Source organism: Papio anubis, chromosome 17 (assembly GCF_008728515.1).
Source record: "Papio anubis isolate 15944 chromosome 17, Panubis1.0, whole genome shotgun sequence".
In the NCBI taxonomy this organism is placed as follows: Eukaryota; Metazoa; Chordata; class Mammalia; order Primates; family Cercopithecidae; genus Papio; species Papio anubis.
Window position 1 is genome coordinate 36051409 of NC_044992.1, and position 15425 is coordinate 36066833.

General features: G+C 43.4%; 1 protein-coding gene across 5 annotated transcripts in view; it reads left to right on the forward strand.

The window, feature by feature from the left end:
- Positions 1 to 14773, forward strand: part of C17H17orf67 (chromosome 17 C17orf67 homolog) — a 236672-nt gene extending 221899 nt beyond the window's left edge. For all 5 annotated transcript variants that reach the window (XM_031657532.1, XM_031657531.1, XM_031657534.1 and 2 more), the window contains exon 5: positions 13342 to 14773. In XM_031657532.1, coding sequence (XP_031513392.1) covers positions 13342 to 13471 — 130 coding nt within the window. In that variant the 3' untranslated portion in view covers positions 13472 to 14773. The remainder of the gene's footprint in view (positions 1 to 13341) is intronic.
- Positions 14774 to 15425: the final 652 nt, after the last annotated feature.

Consider the following 15425-nt stretch of genomic DNA (forward strand, 5'->3'; position numbering starts at 1 on the left):
ATGGTGGTGGGCACCTGTAATCCCAGCTACTCGAGAGACTCAGGCAGAAGACTCAGGCAGGAGGTTGCAGTGAGCTGAGATCACACCATCGCACTCAGCCTTGGCAAACAGAGCAAGACTCTGTCTCAAAAAACCAAAAAACATATGAAATCATTAGTCTAAAATCACATAGCAAAATCTTCAAGCACAGGGTCCTTCTTGCATATTTGTTGAAGAAATCAGGACACATATAATCATATTATCATGAAACAACTGATTTGAGACAAAGCCAAATGACATTGTCAGGCATGACTTCACTGCACTTGCAAATGCTTCCCAAAGGGAGGCCTTCCTTCTTAAGATAATTGTGCTATCCTCCACACATCTTGAGTACTTTGTACCCACTCTTATTGGGTCATAGGTTGTGGCTTCTATGTCTGTCACGTCTATTGAACTGGGGGCCCTTTCAGGGTAGGGGCCGTATCTTAATCATGTTGACAGGCCTCTTCAAGCTGCAGTTTCCTCTTCCAGAAAATGAGACAATGACTGCAACCTTACCAGGTAGACCTCCATTAAATGTCTGTGGAACACTGGGGTGAAATAAGAACCTTGACTTTCCCCAGTGCCCCAAGCTTCTGTGCCCACGCCTGCATTCTTTCCCTTGGCTTGTTTGATATTGTGCCAAGTGGCAGGGAAGGTAAAAGATTTGTAGAGAGCATGAGAAGAGTCATTGAACTCTGAGGACCTTATTTTATTTTTTGAAATCTGGCTTATGGAAAACTGAGAATCGTAGGTGTTAAGGGGAACTGATCTTTGAGAATCCAATTTTCATAAGAAATAGAAACCAGTGGTGAGATTTCAACTGAAAATAACCTTCAGTTCTGGTTCCTCAGGCCATCCAAGGAATCAAATGTCCCCAAAGAGATGAAAATTCAAGCTGCTACTTGGCAGATCTGGAACTCACAGAACTGTTAGCACTCGGCCTCTACATTTGGAAATGGCAAGATTCAAATCCAGCCTGATGTGTTCTCCCTTAGGCTGCTCATGATGTGTGTCTACTGGATGGAGGCCTCAGAAAAACTCATTTGACATTTTGGTTGTAACTTTGTCCAAGTCTGTGTCTGATGTCATTATGCAATCAATTCTATACTAGATTCTGCAGGGTAAGATCTTAAAAGACAAAAGCTTTGTTTTCCAGATCATCAGTGGTTTTGAGGACATACCTCATTCATTCATTCTGCAAATTATTTATTAGCATTTTTTGTGCAAAAGGCTGTGTGCCCCCGGGCAAGTTAACTTCTGTGACTCTCAATCTTCTCTTCTATATAACAGGAATAATAAACCTTGCTTCGTAGGGTTAAGTTTCAGGCATATGGCCTGTACTTAAGAAATGATTATTAGTAGATTATTATTATTAGACTCTTCACAGAAGTCTTAGTAGCAGTCAAAGCATAAAATACATTTAAAGACTGGGCGCTGAGGCTCACACCTGAAATCCCAGCACTTTGGGAGGCAGATGTGGGAGGAACACCTGAGGTCAGGAGTTCAAGACCAGCCTGGCCAATATGGTAAAACCCTGTCTCTACTAAAAATAGAAAAAAATTAGCTGGGCATGGTGGCGGACGCCTGTAGTCCCAGCTACTTAGGAGGCTGAGGCAGAAGAATTGCTTGAACCCAGGAGGAGGAGGTTGCAGTGAGCTGAGATTGCACCACTGCACTCCAGCCTGGGCAACAAAACTAGTCTTCGTCTCAAAGAAAAAAAAAATTAAAGAAATTTATTTAGCAATTCAGCAACATACAAACAAATGTTTAACTGTTGCCCCTATATACATGTTGGGGACACTAAACAGACCCTCTGTGAATAATCTTGGAGGCTTCCCAGAGGAGGTGAGACGTGAATCTCACATAAAGAGAATCCTAGGTCGTAGAGTTAGAATCAAGATTAAGTAGGGTCTACCCCTTGCCTCTAGTCTGGCATAGTGGAATGATTGTTATTTTCTCATTTTTTTAGTTGAAGAAACTGAAAGTGAGGTGAAGAGTCTTATTATTATTAAAGAGAATTATTATCTCTTATTAAAGAGAATTATTATTTCTTTCCTTTCACAAATGAGAAAACTGAGGCATAGAGATGATATTTAACTCTACCCTAGTGATATACCACTAATCAGCAGTAGATCCCAAATAGGACTGCAGGTAGCCTGGCTCCAGAGACTAGGATTGTAGCCTCTAGACTCAATGGGATTAGAGGCTATAGTGAGAAGAATATTGGATTTGGAGTTAGACCAATCTGGCTTCTAATCTCTGCTCTAGCACAGACTATCTTGAACCTGGGAAAGAGACTTAACTACCTGAGCTCTGGTTTCCTTATCTGGGAACTGGAAATAATGATAATACCTACCCTGTAGGAAACTTGTAAGAATGAGAAATAACATATGTCATTCCTTAGGTAGTGTACATTCTATCTTAGACCATCATAGACATTTTCGCTTAGAGACAGGGTCTCACTCTGTCTCCCAGGCTGGAGTGCAGTGATAGTGGTACAATCATAGCTCACGGCAATCTTGAACTCCTGAGCTCAAGTGATCCTCCTGTCTAGGCCTCCCAAAGTGCTGATATTACAGGCATGAGCTCCCATGCCCGGCCAGGTCATCATAGACTCTTAAATAGTATAATAACTTTTGCTAACATGACTGTATGGAATTAGTGCAGGCACATGAGGAAGAATACAGGAAAGAGACTTTTATCCCTGTTTACAGATGAGGAAAGTAAGCCAGAGAGGAAGAGAAAGGGGGAAGGGAACTCTTTTAAATGCTTTCATTTATTCAATCAATATCAGTTAAACAGCTATTCAATTTAGGTTGACTGATATCATTTATTTAATAAATGTCAGTTGAACAGTATCACATCATGAGGGGTATAAGGATTGACCCTATCTTTTTCTGGCTGCGGAACCAATACTCAGAGAAACCACAACTTGCACATAGTCACAGAACTAATAATGAGCAACACTGCAATTTACACTAAGGTATGTGTGGACCCAGAGAGGCTCTCAGTGGAGTGATTTGCCCCCAGGTCTCAGATGTAAGGGGCAAAGTCAAGGAAGGCTCTAACCCTAATCTTCTGGATCCAGATCTAGTCCCCTTTCATCCCACCATGTGGTGTAGCCCTTCAAATAAGTTGAATTTCAAATTCTAAGCAAGCATTGACTAATGCAAAAGTGGTTAAAAAGCCAGAACCCTAGAGGCAGGAAATGTCACCTTCCTTGATTAAACTTGGGAAATCTACCCATTATGGATAAGATTTGCTGTCTACAGGAAACCTTCTTAGACATAAACTGATCCTATCTTCCAGCCAAAGAGATTTGAAGATGGCTTAACTAAGGAGATTTAAGTAGCAGACCTGCCTTCAAGGTAATCTATGAAAAGGGACAGCTGACTTCGGAAAGTGTGTCTACCACCAAAGTCTGTGAGGATGATGGGTGTGGTTCTGTGATAAGTGCAATCAGAAAGTCCATATGAGTTCCGGAAAAGTGCAGGTGACCTGGAGACAGAGAGATGGGGTTCAAATCCTAGTTTCTCTCCCACTTCGGACTTATTTGTGTTTAACCATCTTCATCTGTAAAATGGAGAGAGCATTTTTTTGTTGATTTGCTTGAGAATCTAAAGACATTAGGATGATTAAACCATACTGTACACATCTCTGATAATCTCATAAGGAAAAATCATGCAGAATGGGAAAAAGAATCAGTGAGTGAAAAGATTTCTCTGTATTATCGTCACATTCCAGAGAAGAGAAGTTCAGAATCCAATGGTTTTGGACAACTTGGTCATCAGAAAAATGAAGTGTGTCCTGTCTTTGGTGTATTTCACCAGGTTCTACCTTATGAACATGATGATAATAATAATAAAAAAGTACTTTGCTGCTTACTGTGTGCCTGCACATACGGTTCTTATTTTCAATTCCCTGAGTTGATCCTGTACTCTCTTACTTTTTGACCTTTGTACAATGTTGCTACTGCTGGAACATCTCTCCTCTCTCTTTGCCAGACTAACTATTTATCCTTCAACATCAATTTAGATCTTTTATTCTCAGTTCCTGATCCACTCTACCACCAACCTGAGCGAACAGCCCTTCTGAACACCTTCTAATCCTACAGCTCACTTTGCAATTGCCTATTTGTCTGTATTTTCACCTCTTCTCTCCATGACAACTGGCGTTGGGTCTTGTTTGCCTTTGAACTCCCAGAGTCTAGCACAAAGCTAGGCACATGGAAGGTGCCTAATGGATAATGCTGTAGGAACAAATGAATTTGATTTTCATAACAATTGCATTAGGAAGGTTCATAGGGCTAGAAGACACTGGAGAGATGGTCCAGGCCAACTTTCTATCTCGGATGAGGGAATCAAGGCCCCCAAATTAAATAAAAGTCCTGATGGCACTCTTTCTATTGGTAGCAGAGCCGTTTGACTGGTACCAGGCTGTTCTTTTTGTCCCAAGTCTGTGGTCTTCAAGCAACCTCAAGATAATGATACAGATTTAGATACCTTTGTATTGGACTGGGAACGCTCCAGACAGTAGTCATTATGCAACGGAAAGAACATTGGAGCTATCCTTGACTCCTCCCTTCTCTATATCTTCTGTATGTAATCAAGTCCTGTCAGTCTAACCAAGTCCTGTCAATTTTACCACCCAAGTTCTTGCATCAATTCCAACCTCTCCATCTCAATTCTTCCATGATAAAGAACCACCCAATCTTAAACCCAGGCATTGAAGAGTTTTGCTAATTTGTCTCTTCCCTGATGGTGATTTACCCTCTACAATGACACACAGAGCTTTTTCATGACTTCACATGAACGCTTCAATAATTTACATGAAAGTCCTCTCCCATGGACTAGAGCACTTTAATGACTTCCAGGGGCCTTGCAGATAAACTCAAAATCCTGAACATGGATTACAAGGCCCTCAACTTCTACTCTAGTTTTTATTTGTCCACCATTCTCAGGCTCCTGGTCTATGCTGCAGGGACCTTGAACTGTGCAGTGTTCCCAGTACATACCAATCTATTTTAGATCTCCATGCCTATGGTCATGCCAGTCTCCCTTTCAGGAGTGCCTCTTTTCTTCTCTGCCTCCCCATTTTGCCCAGCTCACTCTTACTCATCCTTCAACTTGTTGAAGCTCCTGGGCTGGACCAAGAGCTCACAGAGCAATACTTGTCCACCTTAAGATCAAGGACCATTTCTGATGTATCTGTGTGGCTCCAGCACTTCAACTGGAGTTTTAATTTCACCGTCTTACTAGCTGTGTGGTCTTGAGCATATCGCTTGCCCTCTTTGGACTTCAATGGATAAATATTGTGTAGCTACTATGTTGTGTGCATGATGTAAGTCTCGACTTCCTCCACTGTGAAATGGAGAAGGAAGGAGAATTGCATTACATAATCTTTAAGGTCCCCTCAAATTCTAAATGACAGAGTCCCTGCATCAATTTCCCTGGCATAATATTACCCCATTATAATATGGTGTTAATATGTAAGTCATGGCTTTGGAACAGGATTGACTGTAGCATAGTGGTCAAGAAACCAGATTTGAAATAAGATGAAGAGGTTGTGAATAGCTGATTGGTATTTTCTGGGAAGAATAATCTTGGACCACTTGGATACTCAGTTTCCTCATCTCAAAAAAATGGCAGTGATAGTAAAGCTCTCTTTTGGTTGATGAAATTAATTGAGATGCTACGTATAATGTGCTTTGTGCACCCACATGCTCAGGATAACTGTAAGGAATGGCTATTATTGGCTGGGGGCAGTGGCTCACTCCTGTAATCCCAGCAATTTGGGAGGCCAAGGCAGGTAGATTACTTGAGTCCAGGAGTTTGAGACCAACCTGCCCAACATGGCAAAAACTCATCTCTACTAAAAACACAAAATTTAGCCAGGCGTGGTGGTGCAGGCCTGTAATCCCAGCTACTTGGGTGGCTGAGGCATGAAAATCACGTGAACCCGGGGGTGGAGGTTACAATGAGCCTAGGTCACACCACTGGACTCCAACCTGGGCAACGGAATGAGAAACCAAAACGCACCAAAACCAAACGAAACCAAATGAAATGAAACCAAAACAAAAAGAATGACTATTACTGACCTGTCTTACATGAGAAGGAATCACATGAGCTGAACTGGGTGGGTCATCATCTGATAGCTGGTAGCTCGTGCATGGAGCAGATTCTGATTCCAGACTTTCAGGGACTGGGCTCAGATTTCTTATCCAGGGAAGCCCACCAGCCAAAAATGCTAGAAATAGCGGGTTTCCCTTAGTCATAGCATACTACAGGGGCAAGAGCTCCTCAGTGGCGCCCATGCATGGAAAAGGCCAAGGTGGGTGGATCACTTGAGGCCAGGAGTTTGAGACCAGCCTGACTAACATGGTGAAACCCCATCACTACTACAAATACAAAACTTAGCCTGGCGTGGTGGCCCATGTAATCCCAGCTACTCAGGTGGCGCTTTCAGGGGCTTTGATTCTTTTGCTCTGTCTCCATCCTAGAAAGATTTTTGTTGTGTTTGTTTGTTTACTTAAGTGGAGATTCTCCATCATCTTTACCTTTGCCTCTCTTGGGAAAATGACCTCTTGGCTTTGGGCAAGGCCAGCCCGGCCCTCTGAGCAACACTTTTAAGTTAGATGGGTAGCCTTGATCAGCAAGATAGGGGTGTGAGGGAAACAGCAACTGTGCCACCTCTTCATTGCTGCTGGAATGTGTTGCTATGGATACCAAATTCAGAGAAGCAAAGACAACAGCAGAAGAAAAAAGCTATAGTGTGTGTATATTGATGTGGACATGTGTGTGCTCCTGCATGCTTGCACACTTGTGTATGAGAACTAGAGAAAAAGGAAAGATGTTCATTGAGGAGGAGGCCTGATATTTTAACAATTAGATTGGCATTATCAAAGGTGGATTAGCATTTCCAGATACTATATTAGTGACCCACCCCCATATGATACTCCATAGTCAGAACAGGCCCCAGAAACTTGACCTCTGTCTGTCCCTTTCTTGTTTCTTATTCGTGGTCTCAGCCCCTGCAGGGGACACAGAATACATTTCTTAAGTGCCATCATGTGGCAGACATTGTGCCAGGCACTTCTATTTCTTACCTGCCTTTATCCTTGCAGTAACCTTGAAGGTAAATAATGTTACTGCTACTGCATAGATGAGGAAGTTAAGGAGGCTAAAGGTATAGGCTGTGAAGTCAGAATGCCTGAGTACATCCCAGATCTGCCAATCACTAGCTGTATAAGCTTTGGTCTCTGATGTGTGTCTCAGTTTCCTCATCTGTAATTAGTAACACCACCGCCAGCATTGTGAGGGGTGAGTTGAGACATGCTTAGCTCAGTGCCTGACACATCTTAAGTGCCCAATAAATGATAGTCGCTATTATTGCTTGTGCCCATGGACAAACAGCTGAAAAGGAGGGGGTTTCTGATTTGTTGACACTATACAATACCTGCCATGGGGTAAGTGCTTAACAGATGAATGAAAGGATCACAGTACCTTGGTTTTGCCACTGTCAGGGAAAAGGACTGATGAGATCATGGCTAGGTTATGAGTGGGCTATCAATCCAGATGTCTCCTATTTCAAAACCAGGTGTGGTGGCTCACACCTGTAACTCCAGCACTTTGGGAGGTCAAGGAGACAGGATCGCCTGAGGTCAGGAGTTTGAGACCAGCCTGGCCAACATGGTGAAACCCCGTCTCTACTAAAAATACAAAAGTTAGATGGGCGTGGTTGTGTGCACCTGTAGTCCCAGCTACTTGGGAAGCTGAGGCAGGAGAATCACTTGAACCTGGGAGGCAGAGGTTGCAGTGAGCCGAGATCGCCCCACTGTACTCCAGCCTGGGTGACAGGGCGAGACGCTGTCTCAAAACACACACACACACACACACACACACACACACACACACATATATACACGGGCTCTTTCTACTCATCATGTTGTCCTGATTCAGAAACTGGACTGATTTCCCAGCCTCAGGAAGGTTGTATCCCTGGAAATGTTTAAGGGTGGGAGACAATAACTTGCCTTTGAGAGCCAAACTACTGTCTGGCCTGCAAGGAGGAGGTGTTGGTCCTGGGAACCTGCAGAGTACTGGTTCTTTCAATGCCCCCCGGGCTCCTCTCAAAGTTTTCAGGGCTTTGGAGATGACAGATGTCTCTCTGACATTTGTGGTACAGTGGGGCTCTAATTGGCACATTCTTTAAAGAAATGCTTCGTTTGGGAACCAAGAAAGAAGAGAATCACATAGAGCATTTTAAAAGAGTAATTTTAAGGCCAGGCACGGTGGCTCACACCTGTAATCCCAGCACTTTGGGAAGTTGAGGTGGGTGGATCACCTGAGGCAGGAGTTCGAGACCAGCCTGGCCAACATGACAAAAACCTCTACTAAAAACACAAAAAATTAGCTGAGTGTGGTGGTGCACACCTGTAATCCCAGCTACTTGGGTGGCTGAGGCATGTGAATTACTTGAACCTAGGAAGTGGAGGTTGCAGTGAGCTAAGATTGTACCACTGCACTCCAGCCTGGGTAACAGACTGAGACTGTCTAAAAAAAAAGAAAAAAAGAAAGAAAAAAATTGACTTTAATATTGGGAGGATGATTATCAGGCATTCCACGGGTGTCAGCTGAATCTGGTCCCAGCTCCAATGTCAACCAGCTTTGTTACTTTAGACAAGTCTGTGCACCTCTCTGGGTCTTGATTTCCTCACCTGTAATGAAGCAATGACTGGGACAAACAGTAGTCACTTTGCTTTCATGTTCCCTTGGCTCTATTCTTCTATGACTTCACCCCCAGCTTCTCTGGGTATAAATAGGTAGCAATTCCTCATTATTCCAGCTTTTGCTGAACCTGCTCCTTCTGGGAGAGTAGTAACTATGGAAAAGCATCAATGCCTGGTATTCACAGGCTTTTCCAAGCAAGAGTCCAATGATCTCCAGGGTTATCTGCCTCCACTTTCCCTCTCTGTCTCAGAGGAAACAGCTTGAGTGCTCTTTGGAGAAGCACATATTATTAATAACAATGGCTTGTGTTTGTTCAGGGTTTTAGAGTTTACAATGGAATTAGTATTATCAGTCACACAGCTGGGATGGGATAGAGCCTAGAGCTTAGGTCCCACTTCAAAGTCCCTGCTTTTAACAACTCCACATTACCTATGTCTTCAAAAGGTCTCCTTAAGTTAAAGTTGGAATTAACTGATGTTCATGAAACAAACGAGCACATTGTATTTGGATTTAATTTTAAAAGAAAAAACTGGAGCCCCTTCTCACATCTAGTCACTGAGTTCCTCATTCATCACACATTTTTTAAATGCCTGCTATCTATAGGTACTATTTTGGATAATATGGTTGCAAATTAGAATCAAAAACAGTAGTTGCCTCAAAGGGCTTCGAAACCCAGAAGTAGCCAGATATGGTTCCGTACACATGTAGTGTAAAGTTATAAGTGCTGGACACACAGTGATGGGAAAAAGTATGCAAGGTTGGAAAAACCATGGAATTTGAATCCTGGTTTTGAGTCCTAGCTTTGCCGTTAACTAATTAGGAGTCTGTGGCTAAGTCACCAAATCTCTGTGAACCTATTACATAGCAAGAGTAATACCACATAGGATTACTGTTGAAGTTTAAGTGATATAATGCACATAAAGTACCCACGACAGTGCTCATCACATGTGGGCAGTTCATATCTATTAGTATTATTATTAGTGACCAACACTGTGGGAGGAAAGCATTGCTTGATTAATTTCACCTTGGCCAAGGGCTGAGGAGGTGCCGTGAAGCTGGGCCCTGAAGTATGAGTAGGTCTCCTCTGGTTTGGGGTGATGGGACAAGCAAGGGTGGGACAAGGAGTCTTTCAAGGAGAGCAAATAGTGTGAATAAAAGCTCAGAAGCATCAAAGGGTTGGCAAGTTTGGGCAGCCATGAATAAGTTGGTGTGGCTGGTTGGTGGGGGTGGGGTGGAGCAGAAAATAATGGCAGATCATAGTGGAAGGTAAATTGGGGTCATAGATTGTAAAGGGTTTGGGCGCTGTGCTAAGGAACGTAGCCAGGGTTTTACAGAAAAGGGGAGACACTGAAAGTTTGGAGTGTGTGTGAGGGAAATGGCAACTCAAGTGGCAATGTTGAAAATGGGGCAAGGCTGGAGGTGAAGACATGGACTATCAGGCTATTGCAAAGGCCAAGGCAAGAGAGAACGGAGGCCTGAGGGCGAGAATGAGAAGATGGATTGACAGACAATTTAGGAGATATTGGCGGATACTTTGTTTGTGAGGAACGGATGCAGACAAGGATGAAAGACCAGAGATTTTTTATTTCCTTCGGTCTGTATACCTGGGTGAACAGTGGGGCCATTACTCAAGAATGAGAAAACTGAAAACAGATCGGAAAGTTTGGGGATAGGGTTAGGATTCAACTTTGAAAATGTATTTGATGTGGTGAAGTCCAGGAGGCAGTTGGCTCTGCAAGTGTGGAGCTCAGGAGAGACATCTGCCCAGGGCGTAAGATTTGGGTGCTGGCCATCCAGTGGTGATGGCTCCCACTGTGGAAGCCCTGAGTTTCTTTTCAGGCAAAGAGATGGGAAGAGGGTGACCAGAACTCTGGGGAACATCAAACTCCAAAGGTCCAGCCAGAAAGAGGAATTGCACTGAGCATGACCCTAGAGACCCCAGGGGCTGGAGCAGGCCTATCCATGGTGCTTGCCTTTGAAGGGAAGAGGAAAGACAGCAGCAGAGGCCCAGGCCCTTGGTCAACCTGTCTCAGAATGTGGCATTTTGGGGAAGTTGTCCAACCTTGAGGGTGTGAGGCCCTTGAGTCCACAAGTTACTTACCAGCAGCCCATACTCTCATCAAAGTTTCCCCATTACCTTTGGTCTCTAACTTGAGGTTTGATATTGACCAGGTCACTTTTCCTCTCCGGGTCTCGATTTCCTCATTCTCCACTGTGGTAGTCATGAGTAGACAGATGTCCTTTAAGGCACTGCATTGCTGACATTGCATGTTGACTCTCTCGGGACCCTTGGTCGTCTGTGGCTGTGATGATCTCACCGACGACCAGGTCTCTGCCCTTGAAGTGAGGCTGCAATGACACCAGTCAAGACTGTTTCTGGGAGGTAGTCACTTCTGCATAATTTCCAGTAAGAAAACCAATCACTAGAAATGAAGAATTTTTAGAATTAGAGCAAATTAGGGCTAGTTTCCCTAGGCTGGATTCCTGCCTTTGCTCATGTAAAACCAACTCTCTGGTTTCCCAATTTCCTCCCATCCTGATTTAACTTTTTGTCTTTTCTCTTAGCTTGGCTTATGGTCATTGGTTTTCCCATCCTCATGCATTCTTTGTCTTATAATTTAAAAGAACAACAACAACTGCCACCAAAAAAAAGTAACTGGAGCTAAATTAAAAGCCTTTTGTCACCTGATAAAAGGGTAGCAATACATTCAGTTTCCATTCCAATGGAGAAGAGCGAAGCACAGGCCCTGGAATTGGGGAGACAGAAGGAAACCATCATTGGCTGGGCAGGGGCTACACGTATGGAAGACCCTGGAACATCCCAATAGCTTGGTGAGATAGGTGTCATTATGCCCATTTTAGGTATGGAGAAACAGTCTCAGGAGATCAGGTGCCTTAACCGAGGTCCGCAGTTAATAGAGCCAGGATTCAAACCCAGGTGGTTCTCACTCCAAAGTCCACAGTGTTCTGTTTTGTTTTCTTCCATATTATCAAGCTCCCTCTCCGCAGAAAGGTTTTTGCCTCATAGGCAAGTTACTCTTCATGTCTCAGTTTCCTTATCTTTCAAATGATAATCCAAATTCTAGCCATGAGCTGTTGTGTGGGTTTGAAAGAGATAACAGATGTGAAAGTGGTTTGTCAACTGTAAAGCATTAGACATGAGTTAGTCATTGCTTAATTTTATTATTCCCTGGGCAGGAAAGATCAAGTTTTAACTGTCCCACAGATAAGGTAATTTCTCCCATTTTTAAAGGATTTCAGATGTGGGAGCAGGTGATTCTTCCGCCCACTCCCTGGAGTCTTTTTAGAATTTTCTCTATTAAATCATTCAGTGCTATCTAGCTTCTGATGGGGGAACCTTTTCTAAGTAGTGAACTGTCTCTTACTGGGAGAGTTCTTGATTGGCTAAAAGGGTTTATCTGGCAACTCATCTCTCCCTCTCCACCTATTCAAGGAGACAGGGGGTTTCAGGTTCAGTAACCTGGGAGTTCCTATAATCCCTAGAACTGATAGTCACCTTAGGGTCTTCTGCTCTCTGCCCTGCATTTCACATGTGGGCACATTCTTAAATTCCCTCTGGAGCACTATTTAACAGCAGCTGGACTCTGAACTCTTGGTATGCTTGGAGCCCCAGATAGAACCTGGCTTATACCAGGAAGGTAATCAATTAATATTTCTTCTTTTATGCAGTGTATTCATTTATCTCTCTCTATATATTGTCTACATGTACCCCAAACAGCACCAGTGATCAGGGATATCATAATGAGTAAAATGGAGACAGGTGATCCATATATTGGAAGAGAGAAGTCACACAAATAATTGTAAATTGTGCATACCAACTACAAACCATAATTCAGCATATGAAGAAAAAGCACAGAGAGTTGAGAGATCATGCTTCAGAGGGAATCCGATATGCTTCCCCTAAGACTGTGATCTGACGGACAGGGTGACATTTAGGGGTACTGGTGGCAGAGGAATTATCCCAGACTAAAGGTGGGGCATGTGCAAAGGCCCTGAAGCAGTGGGGAGCTTGGTGTGTGAGAGGACCTGAAAGGAAGGCTGAGCTCAGAGCCAGGGGAGAGAGGGCCTCAACTTGGTAAGGATCCTGGCCTTTATTCTCAAAGCAATGGGAAGCCATTGAGAGGTTTTAAGCAGGGGAGTGACAAGACCACATGTGTGTCTTAAGGTCACTCGGGCTACAGCGTGGAGAATGGATTGGAGCTGGGGTGAGCAGGGAATCAGGGAGAGTGGCTGGGATTATGAACTCAGGGAGTACTAAACCCCTTGCCTCTCCCAACAGCCCAGCAGAGTGCTAGAGTTAGAGCTGTCTGAATCTTGGCTCCACCACCAACGAGCTGTTTGATCTTGGGCGAGTCCCTTAGGCTTCCTGTTTTGCAAGATTCTGCATCTGCAAAATGGGGGGAGGTCTCCTTGCTGAACATTTTTTTTTTTTTTTTCCTCAATTGAGTAAATTGAACACCAGTCAGGAGTCCTTTACAACACTGGGTGGGAAGACGCTGACAAAACCAGCCACTATAAGGCCTGTTTTGCTTGGCAGGTATAGACTCCCACCATCTTCCTTTTGTTGCAGAGACTTACTGGGCAGTCTGCAGATGTGTGGTTGGTTTCTGGAGCTCAACCCTGACCATCGAGAAATTGCAGCTGCTGGATCTCCCAGTGCTGATGGCACCAGCTTCTCCTGCCTCCAGCATCAGGAATGAACTCTGTGACCATCTGTCCTTAACTGAACTTCTCCAAGCTTCAGTTTTCTTATCTGTAAAATGAATCTATCTGCATTTATTCCCGCAGTTAATATCTGTTAAGTGCTGCTATGAGCCAGGCCCTGTGCTAGGCTCTGGGGATATTAGAAAAGCCTATTTCCTATCCTTGGGAGTTCTCATGCCTCATTTTACATAAAATTATGCACGTGAAAGTGCTTTTTAAATTCTAATGCTGTTTAAACCTACAACTATAAAGGGAGGGTTGAACTGAAAACCTGGAAACATTGCTTCTAGTGCCATTTCTGTTCCGAAGTAAATAAAACTGAGACAAGTCAATTGGCCTTGATAAGCCTTAGTTTCTGCAGTCAAATTAATGGGTAAAGAACTTTAAGGACACCCCAGCTCAAATATTGTGATTCTATCATCTTTCCCTCAAAATCTGAATCTCTTTTTAAAATTCTGTATATGGTTTCTTTTGGGGCCCCCTTTTATCTTATTTCAAAAGAATAAAAATTTGCAGTCTCCTCACTATATCTAATCTAGAAGTCCCAATTGCAAATATCTACAATGGTCATGGTAGGTGACATAATGACTAAAGTATGCAATAGAGAGAGGTGGAGACCGTGGCAAAACAAGGAGGACATGCTCTATTCAAAGGGGGCCATTTCTTCTCAGCTGCAGCAAATTATTGCTTCCTACAAAAATGCAAGCTGGATCCAACTTCTGTTTTCCTTTAGATCATCTGTCAGTTTTGTCCTTTTATCTATTCTTCCTGATTATCTGTCCTTCAGGATTAGATGCAATCTCTTATGTGGCCTTCCAGTCTGGAGTTCTACCTTTCGAATCTTTTTGTTTGTTTGTTTGAACGTTTTTACATAGTTTTAATCCAGAAAGTCTTCCCATCTCATCCTTTGCTCAATGACCTAGCATGACATCTTGTGGACCCCCAAATCAGTCCATATCTCTTTACTTGGTATTTAGTGAACGCTTACTATGTCAAGCACTATGTCAAGCTCCCCAAATAGGGACTTGAATGAATGGCCACATGAGGGTCTAGCTATCTCTTACTCTCAATGTCCTGTGTATGTGTGGGTGGGGGTTAAAGAAGGGACTGAGCTCCTGCATCTGAAATTCCTCTTCTGTGCATGGTCCATTGCAGGGCTGAAGCATCAGGGGTCTTTTAAAATCTGTTCCTCAGCCTCACACCCAGTCAGTGACCACGTCCTTTCCAGTCTTCTGAAAAATGATCTCTGTATTTGTTGGCATTGACGCTCCTCAGGTATAGACTCTTATTTGACTCTTTTTTTTTTTTTTTTTTTAGAATCTCACTCTGTCACCTAGGCTGGAGTGCAGTGGCGTGATTTTGGCTCACTGTAACCTTTGCCTACTGGGTTCAAGCAATTCTCCCATCTCAGCCTCCTGAGTAGCTGGGATTACAGGTGCACATTACCACACCCAGCTAATTTTTTTTTTTTTTTTTTTTTTTGTATTTTTAGTAGAGATGGGGTTTCACCATGTTGGCCAGGCTGGTCTTAAACTCCTAACCTCAAGTGATCCACCCTCCTCGGCCTCCCAAAGTGCTGGGATGACAGGCATGAACCACCAGGTCATCTTGACTCTTCCTTGACCATAGCAAGGCCCTCCTTAACTAATCTCCTGGCAGCCAGTATTCCCATCTCCAATCTATCCAGGACACTGGCACCAAATTTAAATGGAAAATCACTGCATCGTTTCATTTGTGTATCCTAGACATATAATATACAACCTGGACTTCAGAAGTGCCCACCACAAGACAGATTAAAGATGGGCACCGATACTTTGCTACTCCTCCTATTGAGAGGTGATGTCTAATTTCCTTCCTCTTGAATCTGGGCTGGTCTTAGAAACTTGCTTAACTAATAGGCTAAAGTGGAAACAATGTTTTGGGACTTTTGGAGGTTATGTCACAAGAAGC